General features: G+C 40.0%; 1 protein-coding gene across 1 annotated transcript in view; it reads right to left on the reverse strand.

Annotated features, from left to right (window-relative positions):
* NDUFS4 (NADH:ubiquinone oxidoreductase subunit S4) overlaps positions 1-13,958 on the reverse strand; it is a 64,085-nt gene extending 50,127 nt beyond the window's left edge. Inside the window, exon 1 of the mRNA XM_020783653.3 lies at positions 13,708-13,958. Coding sequence (XP_020639312.2) covers positions 13,708-13,820 — 113 coding nt within the window. The 5' untranslated portion in view covers positions 13,821-13,958. The remainder of the gene's footprint in view (positions 1-13,707) is intronic.
* Positions 13,959-26,304: the final 12,346 nt, after the last annotated feature.

A 26,304-nucleotide genomic window follows, 5' to 3' on the forward strand; every position in this document is an offset into this window, starting at 1 on the left:
ACAATAAAGTTGCCCAAATATATAAATTCTAATGACTACTTGAAGTCTTGATATCCTGTATGGACAATATATCTTTTTTTAAAGAAGTGTAAGAATGTTTCAAAATAGAGACTATCCACTTGTGTTTGAAAGATTAGCTGATAAAGTATTTTAATACAGTGGTGCCTCGCTTTACGATTGCCCCGTTTAACGACGAAACTGCATTATGATGAACTTTTTGCAATCACAAAATGATGTTTCCTATGGGGGGATTTCACTTTGCGATGATCAGTTCCCTGCTTCGGGAACTGATTCTTCACAAAACGACAATTTTCCAACAGCTGATCGGCAGTTTCAAAATGGACACCGGGTAAACAAAATGCCCCCCCCGCTGTTTTCTGGCACGAAAATGGCCGCCCTATGGAGGATCTTCGCTGGACGGTAAGTTTACAGCCCTTTGGAACACATTAAACGGGTTTTAATGCGTTTCAGTGGGTTTTTTCTTTTCGCATTACAACGTTTTCGTTCTACAGCGATTTTGCTGGAACGAATTAACGTCGTAATGTGAGGCACCACTGTACTACTAACAACGTTCTATTAATTGGAACCCAAAGGTTACAGCCCTTATACTTTCCATTGATTGCTTCAACGACATATGGAAACAAGTTTGAATGTATTGCCGAGTGTAACGCAAATAAAGGAAAACCAGACCATCAGACAGGCACTTTCTCTTGTTACAAGTTAGGAGTGTGAAGAAGAACAAGAGCCAGTCAAGCAATGCTGCTGTATCTCAATGAGATGAAGCCAAAATCCAACAGAAATAAAGGTTTTATATTTCATGTCTTCATATTATATGTATAGCGCCATTAATAAACATAACAGATGCAGATGGAAAAGAAAATATATCTTGCAGTTCATTTAGCTGCTTTGGTTATGTAGCTGGGCAAAGTAGACAATAGTATAGGCTCAACTTGTTGCCTGGAAGGAACTATACCTTGTCCCTGGATGGAAAATTTTGCCTAATTGGGAGGAGCAGGAAGTTTGGCTCTATGTAATACAGTAAAAGTCTGAGCTGCAACACAAATGGAAAAAGTGTGCATCACACTCAACAACTGCTCATACCTTAGGAAGGTCTAAGTAACTCTATGGTGCCTCTTTCATACTGAAATGATTATTTGTTATGTGCCAAATGCAGCAAAAAAGGGAACATGATGGAAGCAGCAAAAGGTTATGGCTGTACACTTTATGTGCTCCTTGCTTCATATACTATGTCAGTAAGCAAATCAAGAATAACATTAGTTGGCCTTGGAAACACAGCACAAGTGCTTCTGGACTATAGACAAGGCACTAATCATATGCCTAACCACTATCCTAACAACTTTGGTTCAGTGCTATGTAACTGCATTCTACAAGTTTGACCCATCACTTCTGGTTGAAATATGATTTCAGATATTGAGTTGCCTGTTTTCTAAGTCATGTTGGTTTGGAGTGCTTGTTCTTGTGCAGCAAAAATCAAGCCTTCAGTTTCTTTCTTAAGGGTCCCCAGTTTTAGCCATGCCCATTTTGAATTATGCTCGTGCTTTCCATCAATATTTCTCAGGTGTTCTCCATTTAGTGGTTTATTTTTCCACCTGTTTGTTTTCAAACTGTTTTTTCTTATGTTGAGCCTTTGTTTCTGTTGTTTTCAAAATATTCTCTATTTTCACCACCTTAAATAGCTTTTCTCTACTTGCACTGATAAAATCATTTGGGCTTCTTTTTTCCTCCTCTACTACCTGCTGTATTTGCAGTAATCCATGGCCTCCAATTTTTTGTGGTAAATATAATCTATCCACATCACTTTTTGCATGTAGTGCATCATACATGTTCATTAGTTTCTGTGTTCTTTGATCCAATTCTTATAATTCATCTTGAGCCCAATGTATTATTCCAGCTGGGTATCTATTTACTGGAACGGACCATGTGTTTATGGCTTTGATTGTATTTCTCCCATTTAATTTTGATTTTTAAATTTTCTGCAGTATTTTGATGTATTCCCTTTCTGTCAATTCTTTAACTTTTTTGTGCACAATGTTGTCTGCTTCTAGTATTCCAAGGTATTTATAATTTTCATCACTTCATAGCAATTTTATAATATTCTCATTTTTAAACTCGATTCCATCTAGTTTTTGGATCTTGCCAAGGTGTATAGACAGAACTGCACATTTGTCAATTTCAAATTTCATTTTGATATCCTCACTAAATATTTGCACTGTGTTTAGCAGTTATTCTATCTCCATGGAACTTTTTGCATATAGTTTTAGGTCATCCAGGCATAAGAGATTATTGATTTTTCCTGCTCGTTCTGAAATATAGTAGCCCAATCCAGTTTTATAGTCATAGCCAAAAATATTGGCACCCTTGCATTTCTGTCAAAAATGCAACCTCTCAGAAAATTGTTGCAGTTGCAAATGTTTTGGTACTCACGTGTTCATTTCTTTGGTTTGTATTGGAACAACAACAACAACAACAACAACACACACACACATACAGAGAGAGAGAGAGAGAGAGAGAGAGAGAGAGAGAGAAGTCAAATCTGATATAATCCCACACAGAAACCCAAAAATGCACTGGCCAAAATTATTGGGACCCTGCCTGAAATCATTGCTTTTCAAGCATGTGATGCTTCTTTAATTTGTATTTAGACACACCTGTCGGAGGTAAGAGGTGTGGGCAATATAGTAATCACACTTGCAGCCAGTTAAGATGGAGAAAAGTTGACTCAACCTTTGTGTTGTGTGTGACACTGAGCATGGAGAAAAGAATGAAATGTAAAGAGTTGTCTGTGGATTTGAGAGAAAAAATTGTGAAAAAACATCAACAATCTCAAGGCTACAAGTCCATCTCCAGAGATCTTAATGTTCCTGTGTCCACTGTGCACAATACCATCAAGAGGTTTACAGCCCATAGCACTGTAGCTAACCTCCCTGGATGTGGACAGAAGAGCAAAATTACTGAAAAATTACAACGAAGGGTTGTTCGAATGGTGGATACAGAACCCAGATTAACTTCCCAACAAATTCAAGCTCATCTGCAGACACAGGGTACAACAGTGTCAGCTCGCACTATCCGTCGCCATCTGAATGAAAAGGGATGCTATAGTAGGAGACCCAGGAGGACACCATTGCTGACACAAAGGCATAAAAAAGCAAGACTGGAGTATGCCAAAACTTATATGACAAAACCACAATCCTGGGAGAATATATTGTGGACAGATGAGACAAAAGTAGAGCTTTTTGGTCAAGGACATAATGGCACTGTTTACAGAAAAAGAAATGAGGCATTAAAAGAAAAGAACACAGTCCCTACAGTCAAACATAGTGGAGGTTTAAAGATGTTTGGGGGTTGCTTTGCTGCTTCTGGCACTGGATGTCTTGACTGTTTAAATGGTATCATGAAATATGATGATTACCAAAGAATTTTGGGGGGCAACGTAGTGGCTAGTGTCAGAAAGCTGTTTCTCCACCAGAGGTCATGGGTTTTCCAGCAGGATAATGACCCCAAAGACACTTCAAAAAGCACTCAGAAATAGTTACAAACAAAGTGCTGGAGAGATCTGTCTCCATGGCCCGGTCCTGCCATGGCCACGAACCGGGACTGGGGGTTGAGGACTCCTGCCATAGATCACCTGTGGGGAGATCTCAAAACAGCAGTTGGGAGAAGACATTGTTCAAAATCAAACTTTTGCATTTTGCAAAAGAAGAGTGGTCCAGAATTCCAGTAGAGAGGTGTAAGAAACTCATTCATGGTTACAGGAAGCGATGGAATTCAGTTTGGGCCAGTGCATTTTTGAGTGTCTGTGTGGGATTGTATCAGATTTGACGTTTCTCTCTCTCTCTCTTTTTTTTTTTTTGCGTTGTTCCAATGCAAACCAAAGAAATGAACATATGAGTACCAAAACATTTGCAACTGCAACCATTTTCTGAGAAAAGGATTGTATTTCTGACAGAATTGCAAGGGTGCCAATAATTTTGGCCATGACTGTATTTAAAATTGGCATGGGGACAAGTGACATGTTAAACAGCAATGGTGGCAAAGAATCCCCCTGAAACATTCCTCTTTTGATGTTAATTCCCCCAATTTCTTCACCATGGGCCATTACGACAATTTTCTGTTTTTCCATGTTTTTCTTGAGGAACTTCTAAATGTTTTTACTAATCCCGAACATTTTTAGGCAGGTGTTAATCCAGTTGTGTGGAAATGAGTCCAATGCCTTTTTATAGTCTATGCAGGCCATGTTAAGGTTTGTTTTTGGTCTTTTTGCATTCTTCAGTATCATTTTATCAATAAGCAGCTGCTCTCGTGCCTCTTGACTATCAATGATCAAAACTTGCCTTTTCTGTATTCAGAGTCCATTTGTTACTGTATTAGCTTTGTTTCCAGACACTGATTTGGACAGGATGTAGTTTTGTCTTGATTTAATGAAGAGCATATAGTTGATGACGCTTCACTGTAAAATGAACAACCATAGAAATTAGATAGAATTTAAGAGGTATGATGCAAATTTAGCTCTGTAACTGATTGCATGTTCTGTATGACTATTTGGTAAAAATTAGGAGGAATCACTTCTGTACAGATGGGTCAAACTCTCTATGAAGGAGTATGTGCAGGCTGGATCTAATATTCGACCTGTCATTTCCTTAGATGTGCAGGTGAGTTCCTTGTTAGTAGCCATGGGACGATGAATGTGATTGTGGATTCTCAGTCTTGGATTTCAAGATATTACTGGACCTCAGTTGCTAGAAACTAGATAGGATGTTCTGTGGTCAGAGATTTTATGAGTTGTACTTTAATTGCATCAGGGGAATGTGGTTTTGGAAGCACTGTCCTAAATGCATCCAGAATGGATTACTGCAAAGTAATGCAATCATTTTAGTGAGTGCAATAATAAGTGTGCTGTGAGAACTTAAAATACTTAAAAGTCCCAGAAGTCTTTCATTAAGGACTTCATGTTATATAGTTTGAATACCATGTCATAGACATGTTACTTATCATTGTAAAAGAACATATTCCACACTTCATTTCCCCCCCACATTTTCCAGAGAAAAACAAAAAAAAAGGCTTTGGAAAAAAAACCAGGGAAAAAACTGTTTTCTCCCTTAGGGGGTCACAAAGTGTTTTCTGTGGGTGGGTGTCACTGGTTGCCTTATATGTGTTGTAAAGGTAAAGGTAAAGGTTCCCCTTGTCCAGTTGTGTCCGACTCTAGGGAGTGGCGCTCATCCCCGTTTCCAAGCCGTACAGCCAGTGTTTTGTCCATAGACAATCTTCCGTGGTCACGTGGTCAGCACGACTAGACACGGAACGCAGTTATCTTTCCACCGTGGCGGTACCTATTTATCTACCTGCATTTGCATGCTTTCAAACTGCTGGGTTGGCAGAAGCTGGGACAAGCGATGGGAGCTCACTCCATCGCATGGATTCAATCTTACGACTGCAGGTCTTCTGACCTTGCAGCACAGAGGCTTCTGCGGTTTAACCGGCATCGCCACCATGTCCCTGTATACACGTTGTAGCTCTTGTTAAATAATCTCTTCCTCGACATTTTGCAGCCAAATATTAAAGTTAGTGTGCATATATATATAGATGAGAAATAGGCCCTCTGGGGGAGAAAGAAGCTTCTACTTTTTGAGAAGGGATGACTTTACTCCATTAAAAATGCCTTCTTATGCAAACACAGCATCAGGGATTGCACATTACTTGGCTATTATAAAAAAGGATTGTGACTGCAAAGTTTGGGTACCACTGTCACAAGTGTCATTAAAGGGGGAAGAATAATTGCAAGAGAATAACATCTCATCCTCTGTTTATCTTCTACATGCTGTAATTTAAATAAATAAATTTAAATTTTAAAAGAAAATAATAATTGTATCAGTCTACAGATGTATTGCCCTATGGCCCATTTCATTTCTAGAGGCAATTTTTACTTAAAATAGGCAACAGTCAGAATTTGTAGTTCCCTAAAAATAATTAATTTTCTCCTCTAAATTAAATACTTTTTATATAACTTTGAAGAGTAACAGTACTGAAAACACAAGCATGGTGTAGAGATGTTTAAAAAAAGAAAAGCAATAGATAGTAGATTTGAAAACACTAAAAACCAGAGGGAATGGACACTTGACATTTATTGTCCAAACAACACGGACAGGTGAATTTGCTATATTTATCTCCAAAGATAGCACTGATCTGAAAATACACAGATGCTATTCATCTGATGCCTAAATAAATACCAAAATAAAACTAATTTTAACATTAATAGCCAAAAGTCAGGCGCTACTTGGTATCATATATCAAAGCCAATTACTACAGAAAGTTCACCTGTCTTTGGAAACTGAACCCATGACCCTTTATGTACTAAATATTAGAGAAACACACAACTGCTGACCATTTCTTCTAAGCATTACTGCAGCACACTACCAATAAATAAATAAAATTTAAGCCCTCCAGTGCTGATCACAAGAAAGGTACATGTGCTGTCAAAGTGTTCTTTTTCATGCTGCTCTGGCATCAGATGTCTAAATCGTTCTACCATGCAGTTCTTTTCATATGCCAATACTTAGGAAAAGTACAATACTGAGAAAAACAGCCATTAAACAGCAGAGGAACTGCTGTCTAAACTGGACAACAAAGGTAATGACCTCCCTTTCAATCACTGCTACATCTGCAGGATCATTTGCTTCAGGTGGCAAATAAATTAACAGAATAATAAATTATGCCCATGCAGGAATTCTATGTTTGTGGGCTGACTGTGGGAATATGGAAAAGACTGGGGGTGGAAGGATTACAGATTTGCAAAAAGCACAGGTGACCTAAGTTTTGCCCTGCCTGTGTTTTCTGAAATGTCAAATGTACCCCCACACAAATGTATTCAGATCATACCAACAGCTGCAGTAACCAACAAGTATGCTTTTATTATCACAATGTAATACAAAAGTCAAAGGGCTTAATTCCAGAACTGAGAGGAATGAAAAAGCTAACGTTCCACAGCCCACCTCTGTTTTTGAAAAGGGCTATGGTCTCGCTGTTCTGAGCCCTGCAAATTTTAGTTCTTGCTTAAAACAGAAGGCATCAAATTGCAAAGTATCGCTGTGTATTTCTTACCTTTTGTGGGATATAGGGAATAACATTTATGGAAAGTAGAGATAATTTGCTGATCACAAAATTCTTAAACTGTTTAGTAATATATGGAACATTATCACTTTGGCAGCTGCCTTATACCTAGTCAATATAAATATATCTTTTGGTCCCCCTGGTTCAGTGTTGCCTACACAAGGTTCAGAATTCAAACAAAAGGTTTCCCAAATCCTACCTAAAGATGTCAGGATTTGACTCTAGGAACTTTTGTAAGCTTAGTACATGTTTTACTTGTCATTGATCAATAATCCTTTCCTGTGCAAACTGATCAAAGTGGTAACTGATAAACTGATTTTCTAGATAATTTCAATATAATTCCAGGGCTGGTTTTCAGACTGAAGTTGCTTCGGTTATCTTACTGGTGACCAAACCTTGGAGATAACTGAAATTCAGTGCTTTTTTCATCAAAATAGGACAAAATGCTACCAAGAAGCATAATGTTTTAAAAGTAACATTAACAATGTTCCAGCTGTGAAACAGAATTTATTGCTAAGTTTTCTGAGAGGGACACATCTGTATGCATATTCCTGCCCCCAAAGGGAAAAGCACCAAAAACTTCCAATCATAGACTAGTCATCTAAACAGTGGCTCCTTTGTTTGGTCTTCAGGTGTTTTGGGATTACAACTCCCAAATGCCCCAGGAAACACAGGCAAATCATCAGGCCTCCTTGAAGGTATAGCACAAGAAATCCTGGGACTGTAAGCTTGGGAGTGACTTCTTTAGCACATTACAAAGGCTGCTACAGAAAATACAGTGAGCATGTGCTGAAAAAAAAAACCCTCAGCTTCCTCTCCGTTGGCTCCCACAATACGGGAACTCCTTCCTCAGAAGATGCAATGTAGTTCTTTTCCTTTCACCAGCAGCTGAAAACATACCTCTTTAGAAAGGCATTTCGGGAGTCAGCAGGCAACTGAATCGGGGAGGTCTTTTAAAATCTGATGTACAGTTTTCAAACAACTTTTTAAAGTATTTGTATACTATAATTTGTATACTCAGGCGGATAGCCCAGCTGCGGCCCTACCTGGAAGTGGGGGCGCTCACCATCTTAGTACACGCGCTCGTAATCTCGAGATTAGACCACTGTAATGCGCTCTACGTGGGGCTTCCTTTGAGGTTGCTGCGGAAATTACAGGTGGTGCAGAATGCGGCGGCCAGATTACTCAGTGGAGTGAAAAAATTCCAACATATTTCGCCCACTCTGGCCGCATTGCATTGGCTGCCCATCAGGTTCCGCATTGACTTCAAAGTGTTAACGCTTACGTATAAAGCCCTAAACGGTTTAGGGCCTCGATATCTGGCGGAACGCCTTCTCCCACCAAGTTCTACCCGGGTCACACGGGCGAGCCAGGAGGTGAGGCTGAGGAGCCTAACGCCGAGGGAGGCCCGAAAAGAGAAAACAAGAAATAGGGCCTTCTCGGCGGTGGCTCCTCGCCTGTGGAATAATTTACCTCCTGGTATTCGCGGAGCTCCCTCGCTGGGTACTTTTAAGAATCTACTAAAGACCTGGATGTTTCGGCAGGCCTTCTCACCAGATTACTTTTGATTTTCTTATCTTTTATTGTTTTTTACTTTTACCTGTTTTGTAATTTGTTGTTTTATTTTTATAGTATTTTTTCCCTGTTGTAAGCCACCTAGAGTAGTCCTTCGCGACTAGATAGGCGGGATATAAATAAATAAAATAAATAAATAAATAAATAAATAAATAAATAAATAAATAAATAAATAAATAAATAAATAAATAATTTTAAATGTTAATTGGTTGATTTTAATTAATTGTTAGTTTTAAATTTTTGTATGTTGCCTTGGGTTCCTGCTAATGGAAAAATATGAGATAAAAATACAGCGCAACAAATATTTGAGATCACGGTAATCATTCATCGTACTCTGACAGGATAGTCATACAACAGAAAACCACTGTCTTCCTACTACCAGAGCTAATTTGCTTTAAAAAAGGTTTTAGAAAAATGATTTGAAGCAAAACCACTAACTTAATGAATATTAAACTTGGATAATTTGCATTGGTCCTCCCTTATGCACAGCTGTCATTGTCAAACAGCACTGAATATCTTGCCTGGAGCAAAATGTATGTCCACAGTGAAATAAATGAGGCCATCTTGAGAATGTTAACTGTATTTAAGTTCTCCCTTAAATACAGATTATTTATTTTGCAATGCATGAAATACACAGAAAACAATACTACCTACCTACGTCCTCTTGAGGTAGTTCAAACCAAATTTTTGAGATCTATTTTGACTGTACCCCCTTGTACACCTAATGTAGCCCTTCGACTGGAGGCTGGCCTAATCGAAAGTCCACTTGTTTAATTACAGGCTAAAGCTTCTCTTCTCTTCAGAAGGCTTGGTACAGATGCCACTTCTTGACTCCTTTCAATCAGCATGGAAACTACAACTTACAAAAGAAATAAGGCAAACTGGGTTTTCCCACCAATGTTCTTTAGGCAATGGGGCATGTCAGCACTAAAGCAGACTCAAACAAAGAATCTGGGATGTAGAACTTCAAGAGCATATGACTCAGGTAGGCAAATACAGTGTTGTTACTAATAATGCCTTTACAATATCTGCATATGTGACAAGCACAATGTCAACAAAGACCAGAAGAGCCTTCACATTAGTGAGACTTAATGTTTTACCCTCTAAGCTCATGGAGGGAAGATTTCAACATACACCTATCTTGGATTGCCTTTGTCTGTGTAATGATGGCCAAGTGGAAACTATAGGTCATGTTTTACTGTATTGACTTTTCTATAGAGATCTACGCACCAACCTCCTGAGCCCAATCATTCTCAGATATCCAGGGAGAACAGATGAATTTTACATCAAACTACTTCTTTTTTATCAAGACTCCCTTATTACATGCTCTGCGGCAGGATTTTGTGCAGCAGCAATGACACAGCGCTCCCTTGTAGTCTCCTGAGCTCACAGGTTGACTGGTTTTGGCATGGGGGTGGTTTATTGTCTAGCATGGAGAGGTGTTATGTTCCCATCCGAAGGGACAATGGCCTGGGGGATAGCTGTAGAGGTGCTGTGCTTTATTCTCCCCGTGTTTTACCATCAGTGCATGGTTGATTGCCTGTTGCGCACTTTTTAATTGCATTTTGTGTGTTTTGACCATGTAGTGTGTTTTATGGATTGGCTATACACTTTTGAACTGCATTTTTGCCACATGGTATGTTTTGTGAATTGTTTGTATATTATGAACTGTATTTTGTATCTTTTAGCCATGGATATGTTTCGTGGGCTGGTCACCTGACCATAATAAATAAATTTTTATTGGCTTGCTTCTTTTTTTTTAAAAAAAATACTCAACAGAGTGGAACTGTCAATTCATGTCCATATCCTGAAAAAAAGCTTTTATTGGGAAATATGGAAATAATCCTATCTTTAGAAGGGGAATACATGGAAGTAGCTCTGCAAACACCACTGTTTAGTTTAGAACTAATGTAAGAGATGTAATGGAGTTTGCCATGCAAAGAAAAAACAGCAACTGAAACTTCACAGAAACGTCACAGAACCAAGGGAAAAAAAAGAATGGAGAACAGATTGATTTTTTAAAAAATACAGAATTCCTGTATCTCAAACTTTTTCATTTAAAGACTACTAGAACATTATTTGAAGGTATATGAAGTTAAAATGTAATGGCTAAAATTAACAAATGTGGGAGGTAAGACAAGTAACAGTAATTAAAGTTAGTTCTAGACTAATTTTTTTAAATCATCTTTTTATTTTTTTAGAACATCACTATGAATCACAGAATATGATAAATTGGTTCAAATAATAGAATTCAAATGTTTTTTAACTTTTCCAAAACCCAAGTGTTGTTGCAGCATGGAAAATATCCATTAATTTGTGAAGTATCTTCACTGTCAACAATTATATCAGTGGAAGAAAAGCCTTCAAATGTTGTTTAAAATGCCCAGTTCTCCTTGGATACAGAGAATGACCTTATGAATAGAATTGAGGTTTCTCACACTGACAATCAAATATGTGCTTTGTAATGAATAACATTCTTGAGATTCCTGCAAAAACATAATGGCTGGTTAAGTAATCAGTCTGCCATGAAGACTGTTTATATGCTGGAGAATATATCATTGTCAAAAGCAAAAGGAAACACAATAGGGAATCATGACTTTGTGGAATTTAGGATGCAGATGGATCACATCATGAAACTGATGATCATAACACTGAAAAACTGAGCTTGGATGATTATCTGGCAAAACAGTTGGAAGTGTGCTTGGCTCTAGAAACTAGCCTTGTTCTCATTCCTATCTTACAAAATCAAGTATTAGTCTCTTCCCCAGGGGCCTTACGACCAACTACTGTACTGGTATCTAATTTTGCATTGCTGGAATGACTGCAAGAAAGTGGGTTCATTCCTTAGTGTAACATAGGAACCTGTAGCTCTATAGATATTGGTTAGATTTTAGTTGCCACCAACACAGTTAGCAAAAATTGCAGCCTAGCACTATCTAGGCAGCTACAGGTTCATCATTTCTGTTTCAGGAGGTTAACATTTAAAACCCCACAAGCAATTCCTTGGGCTAGCAATATTTTTAAGTGGATAGGAAAGCATCATAGGATTTCGGAGGGATCTTCTGCAATATTGGAACCCCTGCTATGTGCTGAAACATCTGACCAGGTCCTTGGCCAATATTACAAGTCATCTTGGAATATACTTCCTGGATGTTACCTACTCACTTGGGACTATAAAATACATCAAGCAGAAATAATTGATCCTTGAGTCAAAGGAGTCCATAGAAATTCATCAGGCTCCCTCTAAATTGATTTTAAAAGAAGAATGCAATGTCAGGAAGACCTTATTTCAAATAACTTAGGAAGACATGGAATAGTTGTCTCATTTTTTTAAAATAATAGCTTTTATTGATGCAGTAGACCATGAAGCATACTGTTCCAGAAAGGTAATCTATTAGCCTACTGTAGCATCAAACCAACAACAACAAAAATACAGTCACTCAGATACACTGCACTTTTGAACTATATCTGACATTGTTCTCTTCAAACTAATTGAAGCCCTCACTCTTGACACAATTTGTCATCAAATGCAGCTGCAACAAAAAGAAAAAAGGGGCGTGTGGTCCTTGTACACAATATGAAGGCACACAGGTACAAAACCAACAAAAGAAAAAAAAAGAAAGAATCACAAACAGAAGGTAGCTTTTGACCCTGTATAGGTCTTCATCAGGCTGGGCATCACAGAACTGAGGATGGTGCAGAAAGAATACAAAAGCTTCAAAAATCATGGCCAGCAAAGAACCTGGCATAGGCATCTAGCGATAATTTTGGGGCATTTTACGTCTTTTCTGCACACCCATAGCTGCATGGTGCCCACTGTGATGAAGACCTGCACAGGCTCAAAAGCTGGCTTGTGTTTATGACTTTTTAGTGGTCTAATAAAGGTATCATTTATCCTTGCCTTTGAAATGCAGTTGCAGTATCTCAACGTTTTCCATGCAACAATCCAATGTGCATCTTATAAAGAGTAAACATAATTCATTCAGAACTGTCTTCACATCACTTCTCAGTTTCAAAGATTTCAGGATGTCTTAATTTCAGTGCTCCCTCAATATATAAAGAAACCCTATTTCGATAAAGGTAATTTTACCATATTTCATATTCACCAAAAAGATTAACATTAACACTTTTATATATTTACAGAATCCAAAGAAAACAAGTGGAGAACGTTCTGAGAAGCATACCCTTAACAGTTAATGAACATTAGTAAAGAAACAAGGATCTTCTTTACAATATCTGCAAGCCTGAAATCAGTAATGAGACTGTATAATACAAACACAAACAGCATTAACACAGACTCTGACCATAGATAGTAAGTTGACACCTAGAACTCAGTCAGTTGCCCACAGAGAATACAGTACTTGAAAAGCTTAAATTTGCAAACATTTACAAGTTCACAGGAATGGAACAGTAGGGTATTTAAAAGATGAGTTTCACTTCTTCCTCACTGCCGTGGTAAAAGTAACGGCACAGGATGTGATGTCATCCCCTATCCTTGAGTTTTGCACACACGTCACAACCCTACTGCTGCTTCCTGCGCAAGGCCCGGCAGCACAAGGTCTTTCCTTGCACCACACACGGAAGTGCTTCAGCCACCTAAGGGCAGCACTTCAGCTTCCAAAGAGCCAACTTACCACCCACCACAACAAACAGGATTATTGTTGTTTGACAGAAGGGCTACTCCGATCCACAAACTTGCAACCTGACTGACAATATGTGGTGTTCTGCCAATGCAGCCCCACCAAAGCATCGAAACTTTAAAGAGGGGAGAAGGGCGGCAGGAACACAACCCCTTCCCCCTGCAGACGCCAAGACGTGCCCCCCCCCCGAACCGAGTGAAGGAAACTCCAGTTATTACCATTCTCACGTTCGTGCACACGCAACTGCTCGAGAGCAACTTTAACCAGCCCCCTCCTCCTTCAGGCAGAGAGGCTTGGCGAATGAAGTCCTCGCCTCGTCGCTAGCACCGGCCACCCGTCCGGCCACCCGCCCCTTCCCCATCCGTACCTGGCTCCACGGCCGGCGGCAGCTGCCCTCGCTCCATCTCCTCCCACCCGCAAAAGGTGTCTCCCCAAAGACGTTGTCATTGAGAGCTCCTGGAGCAGCAACACCGCCGCCATGATGGTACAAACAGCTGTGGCGGAGACGGGCCGCCGCGAGGGACAAATTACGTCCGTCGGTTTCAGAAACGCGAAGGGGAAAAAAAAAAGGAGCCGCGGGAGGTTGGAGGGAATGAGCGAAGCGGCGGGGCAGTACAAAATGGAGGTTAAAAGGAAGGCGATAGGGGTGCTGGTTGGGCGGCGGATACCGTTGGTGGTAGTGAACAGGCGGGTTCCTTTGTCTCTTGCCTTGCTCCTTTAAGTATCTGGTTTTCTGCGGCCGCATTAGATTGATTTTCATTTTTAAAAAAATTTTTTGACAAATACATATTCTTCACAATATCTGCAAGCCTGAAATCATGCAAACAGAAATAACTCAGAATCTAACTGAACACATTACAGTTAAAAGCAAACTAGAAATAATTTTTAAAAAAGCACGTGGTGCCACGTTAAAGCCTAACTGAGCTTTCGTGGACAAGTCAACTTCATCAGATTGAACACAGTTAAGTTGAAACCTAGCAGCTCAATCTGCTTTCCCCATAGTATACATGGAAAGTTTAAACTTATAATACATTTATGATAGACTTCTTACCATCACAGAGTGCCCAAACTTCAAACACAATTAATAATAGTTCTGACATTGCAAAGTCTGGTCAGGATCATTTGGGGACTTTTCCCTTTCTCTCCCCTACAAACACTGTGTTGTGCACTCTGAAGAAAGGTGCACAAGAAAGCTCAGATTTCTAATACTTTTAATTGTCAATAAAGTTTGTTTGCTTGTTTTTTGATATTGTGCAAAGATTATATGCCTGTTTGTCTCCACCATATCTCCAAGGTTACAAAACCCGGGCATCTCGAATTAGGCAGGAGAAAGTTGAGAGTGTGCATCTTGAAGTTATTGTTAAAATGGACTAATGAATTTCAATTAATTAAAGATCTGACATTAGCCTGTAGCACCACTCCAATCACTAGGTGGATGACACCAGTCTCCTCAGGAGTAAGGAGCACGGGTCCACTCAAGAGCAAGGATTTGGGAGCTTTGGTTGAAATAGTTGTAACTGATTGTGAATGGAGACCCCTTCTTTCACAGAACCAAACAGAGGGAGGTATCTCCAAGGATCACTGAATCCAATTGCCTGAAATTCACAGCTAAAGCATCCCTTGTACCTATCTGACAACTGTTTAATGAAAAAGTCCAACACCTTCAGATGTAGCTTGTCCATTGCTGATCAGCTTTTACTGTCAGGAAGTTTTTCCTAACAGTTAGTTGAAACCTCACTTCTTGTAATTTGAATCCACCTAGAGTAGAAGGAATTGGTTCATTTCCCTTGTGACAATCTTCAAATATTTTATGATAGCTATTATATCAACTCTCGGTCTTCTCCAGGCTACACTTACCCAATCGTATATAAAGGTCACTGAAGCACCTTCTTCACTCTTCATTTCTCTTCAGCTTATGTAAGTGGTGACACAGTTCTCTTTGTCTCCCCTCAAACTCCCATTCAAAATTCCCATTCTCTTGTTCATAAACTCCTGTTGATGATCTCACAAAGACTATAAGTGAAACTACAGTATAGACCAGGGGTGTCCAACCTTTCACCTTCCCTGGGCCACATTAGAAGATGAAAATTTGGTTTGGGCCGCTTGGGGGGGCAGCCCTAGCCGTCCTCAGCAGCCCCGCTCCAAGCACACTGTGATCTCAGACAGCAGAGGCTGCCAGCTTCGACTCCGGCAGCTTTATGGGGCCGGGAGGGGGTCCACCTATTGATGGGGACGGCGCAATGCAGTCACACAGCCCCCCTGTTCCCTCCCCTCCCACTACTTCCTTCCTTCCCTCTCTCCCCCTCTACTGTTGTGTGACATGTCCCGGCCACATTCCGGCCGCAAGCGCCAGCAGTGTAACTTGAAACTTTGGAATTCTTTAAAAATAAAAAATTGCACTGGGCCGCATTACGAGCTGACCTGGGCCTCATGTGGCCCTCGGGCCGCAGGTTGGACAAGCCTGGTATAGACCTTGCAGGTAGCCCCTATACTGCTGCAGGTTTGAGCTTTCACTTCCGGCCTCATATGAACAAACTGCTTCTATGTAAATCAGTTGCCTGATGAAACTGTCTCCAAGTACATTTATCCATGTGGCTAGGGGAGAGAAAGAAAATTGGTAAATGTGCCACATGGCCTGGTAATTGTGGGAAGGAGTATTAGTTGAAAGAGGACTAAGGGGAGGAGAAAGAGAAAATATTAAGAAGGAATGGAGGCATTAGATCAAGAACAGAGGAAATGAGACAAGCTCTTACTGTACATTCCCTAGATACTAGGAAGTGAAGCTTCCAATAGGCGTTCTTCCAAAGGATCTTTAAGCAGCTCCATGTAGCATTTAGGGAATGGCAGGCCCTCCAAGCTCTTCAAACAGAAGGTGCTTCATTATCCTTGTCATTTAGCTTGGCTGCATATTGTGTTTGTGCGTGCAACACAGAAATCAGTGGACAACGAAGTTTCAATTTCTAAGGCAACTAAATGAGTCAAGAGCCCTCCTCATTTAGAAGGGTCTTGATTAGGATGAGCCTACACCTAAGGATTTTCTCACAGGCTTTCCATCAAGAAAGCATAATCTCAGCTGCCAAGTGCTGGATCTGCCTCATCCTACAACAGACACAAGGGACTGCCAAGGTATACAAAATCATTCACTATTTCAGTTCCTTCATTGTCAACATTAAAGTTCTGTAGTCATTATTTTAATCTTCTTAATATATTCAATTGCAGTTGTATTTTGGTACTTTCTTCTTTCACTTTCACTAAAACTTGTTTCAAGTCATTGCCACTTTATGTGAGTAAGAGGGTGTCATCTACATATCTTAAACTGTTGATGTTTCTTCCTCCAATTTTCACCCTCCTCTTCATCTGAATCTAGTCTGGCTTTCCATATGAATGTTCTGTGTGTAGACTGAACAGATACAGGTAAGGGGATAAAATAAAGCCTTGTCTGACACCTTTTTCTGTAGGAAACAATTCTTTCCCCCATATTCTGTCCTGACAGTAGCTTCTTATTAATGATACTGTAATATAATTCAGTCCAATATGTATTAGTGAGTGTAATATTTTATAGCAACAGCAATCATTTTAGATTCTCCTAACCTGGAACCTATTGGATGACAACATATATTTTATTTTCTATACATGTTATTCTCACATCAGTGTGTTAATGACAGGCAAATTTAAGGACAATTCTTTCCAATCCTATAGATTTCTTTCTCTCTCTCTCTCTCTCTCTCTCTCTTTCTTTCTTTCTCTCTTTCTTTCTTTCTTTCTTAAAATATTTTCCCCACCTCTCCTTAAAAAGGACTCAAGAGAGCTTACATGATTAGGATACACTATTGAAGCTAACAACAGAGAATATACAGATAGTAAAAAGGATCGAACAAATTCCATACTAAAAAAAGATAAGCAACACCAAAAACACATTCACAGTAATCCATTAAAAGAAACCCACTCAGGCAGCCAATCGCTCAAGGAAAGTTTGCCTGAAGAGAAAGCGGCCTGCTTGCAGAACGACAGCAAAGATGGGGCCCGCCTGGCCTCCAGTGAGAGTAGGGTTGCCAGATACATGTGTATGAAAAGGAGGACATAGAAAGCCAAAAAGGAGGACAAAGGAGGACATAGGGGGGGGGCTCTGTGCACAGGGTAGGGTGGGGGGCATGTCACTTTTGGAATTAGTTATTGGGGAGAATAACTCTTTAATCATGGGGCAATACCATAACCATTCAACCTACTCAGTCTTGAAAGGTTAAGACTGGGAAAGTTACATTTTTTGGACTACAAAACTCAGAATCCACTGGCCACTGTGTTTTCATGTTTTAAAAAATGTTTAAAAAATAAAAACAAAACAAATATACATATACACTTACTGGGCTCCCAGGACCAGTGAAGACAATCCATTCCTTCCTTTAATGGAGATCCATCCCCCCTTGTTTTACTTATTGATTTTTTTTCATTTTAATAAAAGCATAATAAAGTGAAATAAAAAGTTTAAAAAGTTGTGTGACACATTTGAAACACTTTATAAAAACCAGAAGAAGAAAAAAACAGAAGGTGTGGATTTCTCTCAGCTTGAGGGTGGAGAAAATGGATTTGCAGACACACAAACATATACACAAAGCCATTTTCTCCACCCTTTGCAATTTCTCAAGCTGAGAGAAATCTGCTTATGTGTGTGTTCCAGCTCCTACAAGCATGGAGGATAACTCTGCATATTCTCCTGGACCTGGAAACACACTCTGCACATGCCCTAGGGCCGGGGGGGGGGGTCAGGGCAGAAGGGGGGGATAAAAGCGCCTCTTGTTCCCTGGCTTTAGGAAGAAGGAGGGACCGGCCTGACCCCTATTTCCCTGGCTTTGAACCACCACCACTCCAAGCCCCAGAACAGCGTCCTCTCCAGCAAGCAAGCAAGTGCACTCACTTCACTCCTGTCCAGTTTTCTATCCATCCGTCCATCTCTCTCGCACCTTCCTGCCTTATTCAGCTCCCAGGCAGAAGCAGCCATCCACAAGCTGGGGATTGATTTCCCGGGGCTGCAGCCCTAAATGATCAAGCCACCTTATCTCCCGATCTCTCTGAAAGAACTGGAGGATTTACAAGTGCCGCAACCAAGGAAGTAACAGGGAGAGGTTTAGCTGCAGTGGGTGGGGGAGAGGGAGGGGTGGGGTGGAGATACAAAAGCCAGAGGACATGATCCTCAAAAGTAGGACATGTCCTCCTTTTGCTGGACGTCTGGCAACCCTAAGTGAGAGGGACTTCCAAAATCTGGGAGCAACAACAGAGAAGGCCCTCTCCTGTGTCCCCATCAAACACATCCCTGAAGGTGGCAGAGCGGAAACAAAGGGCCTCTTCTGTTGACCTCAACACTTGAGCAGGCTCATAAAGGGAAATGAGGTCCTTGAGATAGCTTGGGCCCAAGCTTATTGCTTTATAGGTTGGAACAGTAGCATAGTGTGGGGGTAGCTACAGGGATGGTTGCCCTCAGTGCAAAATTGTTAGTGGTGTGCAAGCCACTCTGCTTGGTGTGCTCCTGCAGCTGCTTCTTGTGCTCTTCTTCCCCCTCCCAGCAGTCTGAGTCCAACCCACCAAAGGCTCTGGGCCTGCCACCAGCATGGACCTTGAGCGGCTCTGCAGCTGCTTTGTGGTACCACCTTGGAGGCTTCTCCCCCCACACCCCCAGCCTACCCATGCATTGCATCAGAGAGCTAGCACGTGACCCATGCCCCACAATACCTGCCTTGCTATGGGTGCCGGCAACCCACACTATGCTACTGGGTTAGAACTAGAGATCAGGGTATTTGTATACGAATACGAATATCCCTGCACAGCGGGACTTAATGAGGGGCCGGCCCCTGCAGCCAGCCCATCCACTCACATGTCTGTCGGTGGCGTCAGCATCACTCATCCTTCCAATCGCTCCTGAAGCTTCACTCTCTTCCTGCTCAGGTAGCAACTCAGCAGCCACGCAGGGAGACTTGTCCTCCCTCCCACTGCCAGCCGACCAGAAAGAGAGCGGAGCTCCGGGAGCAATTGGAAGGACGAGCGAGGCTGCTGCTACTGGCAGATGCATGAGTGGATGGGCCATCCATGGGAGCCAGCCCCTTGTCAAGTCCATCTGTGCGGGGATATTCGTATACAAATACCTCCATCTCTAGTTAGAACCAACACTTTGAATTATGCTTGGGAATAAATTGGCAACCAGTGAAGTTGCTGTAACAGGGAGTTTGTCTTTCAAGTAGGTTTGGTTTAAACAGTCCTTCAGACAGAAGGCTTAAAATGCAGGCTTATATATGGTTCTTTTTCTCCTATCCTTGCAAAGGTCAATCGTTGTGGAGCCATAATTACCATATTTACATACACATATGAGTACATATATTTTACATGCACAATTTACATATACAATCACAGATTTACATATTGTGCTCTGTGGTTACTATCTGTGAGATGTTCACAGACAATCACTGACTGACGGTGTGATACATTTAATAGTTTTTTGACCTATTTCTGAATGCTTTAAATAACACTTATTCTCTGCATATCTATTTGGAAATAAGCCTCACTGATTCTAGTAAGTAAACATGTGCGCACAGCATTGAAGCAATGGAATACAATCCTAAATATATTTATCAGAATTAGTCTCGCAGATATCAGTTGGAGTCCCTAATATCTGAATTCAGTGAAAGCCAGTGTGGTGTAGTAGATGAAGTGTCAGATGAGGACTCCAGAGGCCTGTTTACAAATCTCAGCTTGGCTATGGGAACTCAGTAGAGAGTAGCAATGGTGAACCACTGCTCGAATGTCTTACATATATTAAAAAAATCTATTAGGGTCACCATAAGTCAGAAGCAACATGACAGGATGCAACAACAATAAATTTAGCTTAAGACTGCACTGTGGCTAACTGCTTGTATAATTACTTCTGGACATATTGGTATAATAAAAATAAATATTGCTGACAACAATACCCATTTCTTCTTCCTAGACTACAAATGGTACACATTTTTCAAAAAGTACACTTGAATTACTTTCCATATGCAAAAGCATCTTTCCTTCTAGTAAAGTGTCAGCCATAGCTTTCTTTTATGTGTTATCCAAAGCAGGGTTTGAAAAGGGAATAATCTTTCCATCCTCTAAGTCCTTTAAATCATGCTAAACTAACTGTGCAATGCTATTAAATAGTAACAGATGTTATTTTTTATTTTGACACAAATTTCCATCTCCTAAAACCAATGAGGATATGTACAGGACACATTTTATTTGTGAATTTATGCAATCCTGAAGCAATAGCTGAGGTAAAGGGGGAAGGGGGCTCTGTGTTCAGGCATGCTGGACGGCATATGAAAATTTACAATGAAGTCAGAGCTGTCTGGTTTTAATTCCCCCCCCTCCCTTTTTGTGCAAGTCTTCAATAAAACATCACAGCCCATGGAGGAAGAGAAAAATTAAAAACAGGCAACTTCTGCTGCATTGTCCATTTCACATGCAACCAAAGAGACGGCACAGATCTACAACGAAACTCCCTTATAACCTGCAAAAAATAAAAATCATTCTTAACAGCTGCTATTTCCAAGCTGGCTATTGATATATTGTCAAAACATTTATATTGTCATGTACCTTCAAGTCAGAACTGACTTATAGTAATCCTAATGGGGTTTTCAAGGTAAGTGAGTAGTTATTTAAGGAGTACTTTTACCAGTTCCACATCCCCAGTGAGTTTCATGTCTGAGTGACGCTTTGAACCCAGACCTCCTGAGTCCATCTGTCACTCTATACATAACACCACATTTGGTATCTGTTAACACATTATACTAGATATAATTAAGATTTCTAGTCAAATTTCTGGTATTAGAATGAGTTGGTATGGTTTTTTTTTGGGGGGGGTGTTGCATCTTGTGTTCTACAATTCATATAGTAGACCTCTGCCCCATGAGACTGTAATCCACAAAGGCCTCATAAATGGAGAAGAAAAGTTACATTAAAAATGCCTACATATACCGTATTTTTCCATATATAAGACACCTCCATGTATAAGACCCCCCACTTTTCTAACCCAAAAGTAAGAAATCTAAGTGGGACTTAGCAAGTGTAGGGGGAAAGGGATCAAAGCCCTGCAGGATCACTTTGATCCCTGCTTTCCCTTCCACTTAGTTTTGTTCTCTAAGACAACCCTCAATTTTTATTCTAAAGATTTTAGACAAAAGTATAGTCTTATACACGGAAAAATACGATATGTGATGACAGTGCAATTACTTACTAATTGGATTCCCTCAGTGATGCGAGGTCAGGAGTCCCATGAATATCTTCCATTAGTGCAGCTCTGAGGACGGTATGATTGCTTGTGATTTCTGTGATAGTCATGTGAGCGGTTTTGACATGAATACATAACTGTGGTTCTATACTGGTGCTAAAATTAATCAGAATTGGCTGAACTGAAAAAAAGCAGCTGGAAACATCCTTTTGGCTGTTCTGGAAAACTGATGATTTGGAAAGATCAGGGTTTCTGCTTTTTCCAGGGATGGATTTTCAGCATTACTTGCCAGGGTACCTCATATTAACCTCATGCTAGCTGCTACGTATATGTTTTCACACCTGAACACTTCAATGTGCTGCTGTCATCTTCTCTTTATGGAAAAGAGACTATGTATGTGTGTGAGAGAGAAAGGATATGTGCGCCTGGTTATGAGAAAAAGGAGGAGAGAGGCCAACTACCAAAGTTAACAGCTGAGAGAAAATAACGAGGAGCACAAGAATCAGGGCAATTAGGTGCTCAGTTTTGGTATCACCTGCAATGACGGGAACAGCTCTATGGAGTTCTCTGGAGTCTCTGGAGATGCCACAACTGAAAGTGAGACCTTTGGCATGCAAAGCCTTGCTCTTCCACAAGAGTTATGGTCCGTTCTCTCTCATTTATAGTGAAATGAGTAAACAACAGAGCAATATGGGAATGTTATAGTTGCTAACTAGATAATGAAAGGAAATGTTGAATGTTTTGGCAGAGATTCTAAATGTTTCAAGCAGCTGAACATGTTTTCAGAATAAATATGTGATAATTTCTACTATCCACATTTGTTTCGTTTAAAATACAAATAACAAACACGCAATATTTCCCATTTGAAAGTGTCCCAGTAGTCGTTGGGATTTAGATCATTCCCTTCTTCCACAGGTGAAACTATATGTTTTCAACTGGTATGGGATTATTACTGGGAACATAGATCCCTTGTTTAAGTTCTTCCCATAGCTCTGCAATATTTGCAAGCATTTAACCCAACTTTCCCAGCCAGGTGCTTTCCAGATGTTTTTGACTCCAACTCTTGGTCATATTGACTTGCGTTTATGACAGTTGTAGGTCGACACACATGGAAGGCACTACATTCAGAAGGGCAGACTTAACACATGTTCTGATGTTCCCATGCCCCTGACAGCAGAACAAAATGATGTTGAACTGGAGTAGGAGAATGTTCAGTGAAAACAATACGTGATATACCGTAAGTTGATCTAGATGTGTCAGATGGCTGGGGGCATTTAGTATGGAGCTGCTGCCTACCTCCATTTTGTTCTACTTTGTCTATTTATTAATTTATTTGCTAGCAGTCACTGCCTTTGTATACTGATCTTCCACGATAATCTCTGTGCATATCAGCAGATGATGATGGTGATTATGAATTTTTGTTCATTAAAACATTTATGTTCTGTCCTATGTCCAAGGATCTTAAGAGTATAGTTCAAGCAATAAAACACCATATGAGCCCCACTGGCTCTGGATGAGTCAGAACCTGTGATAGGTTCTTCAGGCAATTGAGTGGGGAATGTGGGCCCTGAATTTGAGCAAGATGGCTTGCCAATGGGGGATCCGTGTCCCTGGCCTCCTTGCATGCAACTAAACAGTATTCAATAACTTATAACCATTTGAACAATTGTGGAATTCACCCTTATTATGCTAAGTAGGTTATGCATTATTCATGTTCTATGTTGATGTGGTTGAGAGGTGGGGCCATCAGAGATGTTAAAAAGGAGGAGCCCAAGAGGAGGAAGGGAGAGTAGAGTTTGCAGTCTGGACCTGGGTTTGAAGAGAGAGAGTTAGTTAGTTAGTTTGGAGATCTGAGGTGTGATTAGTCTGAGGAGTGTATAGTAACCTGTGATTTAATATAGAAGATTGAGATAGTTGATTGATGAACCTGAAGAAAATACTTATGAATTATTAATGAAACATCTGTAATCAATAAACCAGTTTTATTCAAAAGACAGTGATGAATGGACCTTCATCTTTCCTAAGAAATGTGTTGATTTAGTGATCAACTGGTGGCAGCGTGTGAAAAAGATGTTGGGTTTGCCTTCGTGAGCTCTGTGTTTGGGGGAGAAACAGGGGCCACAAAAGGACAAGCGTCACGCAATGTAAAACAGTTTAAAATTGTTCTAAACAGTGTACATATATTTTGCCGTAGTGAAGCCAACATCAGTGTCAGTTGTGCCTCAAAGAGGAGACAGTGCCAAGGGCAATGCTTCTTTTATTTCAGTAAATGGTATTTCCAGAGCTGTGGACTTTGTAACACCTTTAAACACTTTCCATTGGCTAGTGAAAAAATGCAGCGTCATCCCAAACACTGTAAAATTACACTTCCTTTCCTTCCTGAGAGTACAGTACTTACTGCTAATTTTGTTTGTTGTCATCGGCTTTATGAATTAATTTTACTGACACATTCTCCCAGTTTATTTTGTTGCATTTCTGCTACCACCTTGAGTAAACATGGGAAAGGTGATGAAGACCTTTCTCTTCAGGGAAGCTTTCCTTCAATGACTGGCGGCCTGAATGGGGCTTTTTAATGGATGGTTGTGCCTTACTGCTTTGAATGTGATTTTGGTATTGCTTTTGTTTACCAGATTTTTCTGTGATATTTGTTGGATCGTTTTAGTATTTGTATACTTACTATATTTTGCTTTAAATATTGTATTTTAATGATATAAGCCTCCTTGGGTCCTTCCTAAGGAGAAAAGCGGAGTAAGTAAGTAAGTAAGTAAGTAAGTAAGTAAGTAAGTAAGTAAGTAAGTAAGTAAGTAAGTAAGTAAGTAAGTAAGTATTTTTTATCCTCGTAAAGGATTATTATTACTGACCCAGGAGCCAGAAAACCCATTCCTCCCTTTCCCTACAAATCAACAACAAAACAAGTGAGTGGCAAGCTGCTGGGATTTAAAATTCAAACTTGTTTCAAGCTTTTTTGGTGGCAGTACGGGATTCAGTTAAGAGACTGCTCTTATTCTTTGACGTAAACATGCTTTTTCTTTCATTTCATTGTCTGTGGAAAAGGCCGCTGCCTCCTCCTTCCTGATTATAACTTCTTCTGTGGGGATTGATTTGGTTATGTTTTCCATGAGGAAGAGGAGGTCAAACAGACTTCTTTTTTTGTCTTTGAATTTTTATAGCCATATGCTCCTATGTTCTTTTTTGGATTCCCCCCCCCTTTAATATCTTGGGTGTGTCTGATTCAGGCTTGAGCCCTGCGAACAATAAAAAGGGAACCGCTCATAATGGCTCTAATGCCTCGAGCAGCGTAAATCAGACACATCTTGGTAGATAATAATGTTAAATGCTAATCGTTCTTTGCTGAGAAGAAAATCACTCTTTGTTGTGCTTTTTGAAGTCTGGTAGTGGACTTTTGAGACTGGTTTAGCAGAGCCCTGACATATTGTAAATTTGACGGGCGCCTTGTCACTGAGATCTCCCTGCTCAATGTAAAATAGGCCCTCTTTAGTTGATCCATCTTTAGAATGTGTCTGATATTTTTCAACAGACTGTTGCGCTCCCCCCACCCGCTTTCTCTCAAGGGCTGTCAGGTCTTGAACACAGCTGTTCAGCAAAAGATCTTTCTCAGCTCAGCTACCTGAGATGCTGGGGGATTGAACGCTTGGTCTCTGAGAGGCTATAGCCTACTTCCTATATTTTCACTGAAGGTCTGAAGGTAAAGGCCATTGCAACATCTTTAGAGCAGCTGGGCAGATTTGGGAGTTTATTCCGTTGAAATGTTTCTTCTTTACTGCATTAAGTGGCGCTTTGGGGGAAAAACACTACTCTTGCAAAGCTACTGTTGATTGGCTAATGTCTGCATTGCCACCCAGAATCCATGTCCAACTCGCACTGCTTTTCATTTATACAGTATCTTTATATATATATTTTTAAAGTACGCTCCAACTTTAGTAGTAATGCTAATGATCTTTTTATAATTGAAAGTCATTTTGTTTTTATTGGCCAGAATTTAATTTTCTGTTTATGTGTGTGAAATGGAAATCACCAATACCTTGTTAACTAGTGGCAATTTGCCCCTAAGACTTATGGGATTTCTCTTACATAAGTGTAAATGAGCAATAGGATTGTGCCCCATGTTTATTTAAATGGGCCAGGGCTGTTTTAATTCATGTTAATTTCTATGCTTTATTTTATTTTATTATTCTATATATTTTCTTTATTTCATAGCATTTGTTAGTCTACCCTGGGAACATAGATTCATGTGCAGGATATAAATTATATAAATAAATGAAATAGGCAGTATGCCATAACCATCCACATTCTAATTTTTGTGTGGACTTGCTGTTTTATGAGATTTGAAAAATCTGAATAGAATTGCAGCTGTAGGCACTTACTGCTTTTCTGGGAGTATGGTTCATTGAATTCTATAGATTGTATAGAATTGCACTGGTAGGTTACAGTTTTAGATATCTGTCTAGGAATAAGCCCCACTGAACTACTTGAGGCTTATTTCTCAGTGGATAGGCATTGTATTGCATAGCAAAACTGTCAATCCTAGAAATTACACTAGTTTCATACTTTTTTTGTTAGTGCTTTCAAACACTTTATTATCTTTCAGGAGTTTCAGAGAAATTGAATTCTAATATCGTGAATTTCTCAATTTCTATAAATTGTAATTAACACAACACAAAACATACAAAGGAAAGAATGAACTATTTATCATGCCAGAAAGCT

The sequence above is a fragment of the Pogona vitticeps genome, chromosome 2, assembly GCF_051106095.1.
Source record: "Pogona vitticeps strain Pit_001003342236 chromosome 2, PviZW2.1, whole genome shotgun sequence".
NCBI lineage: Eukaryota > Metazoa > Chordata > Lepidosauria > Squamata > Agamidae > Pogona > Pogona vitticeps.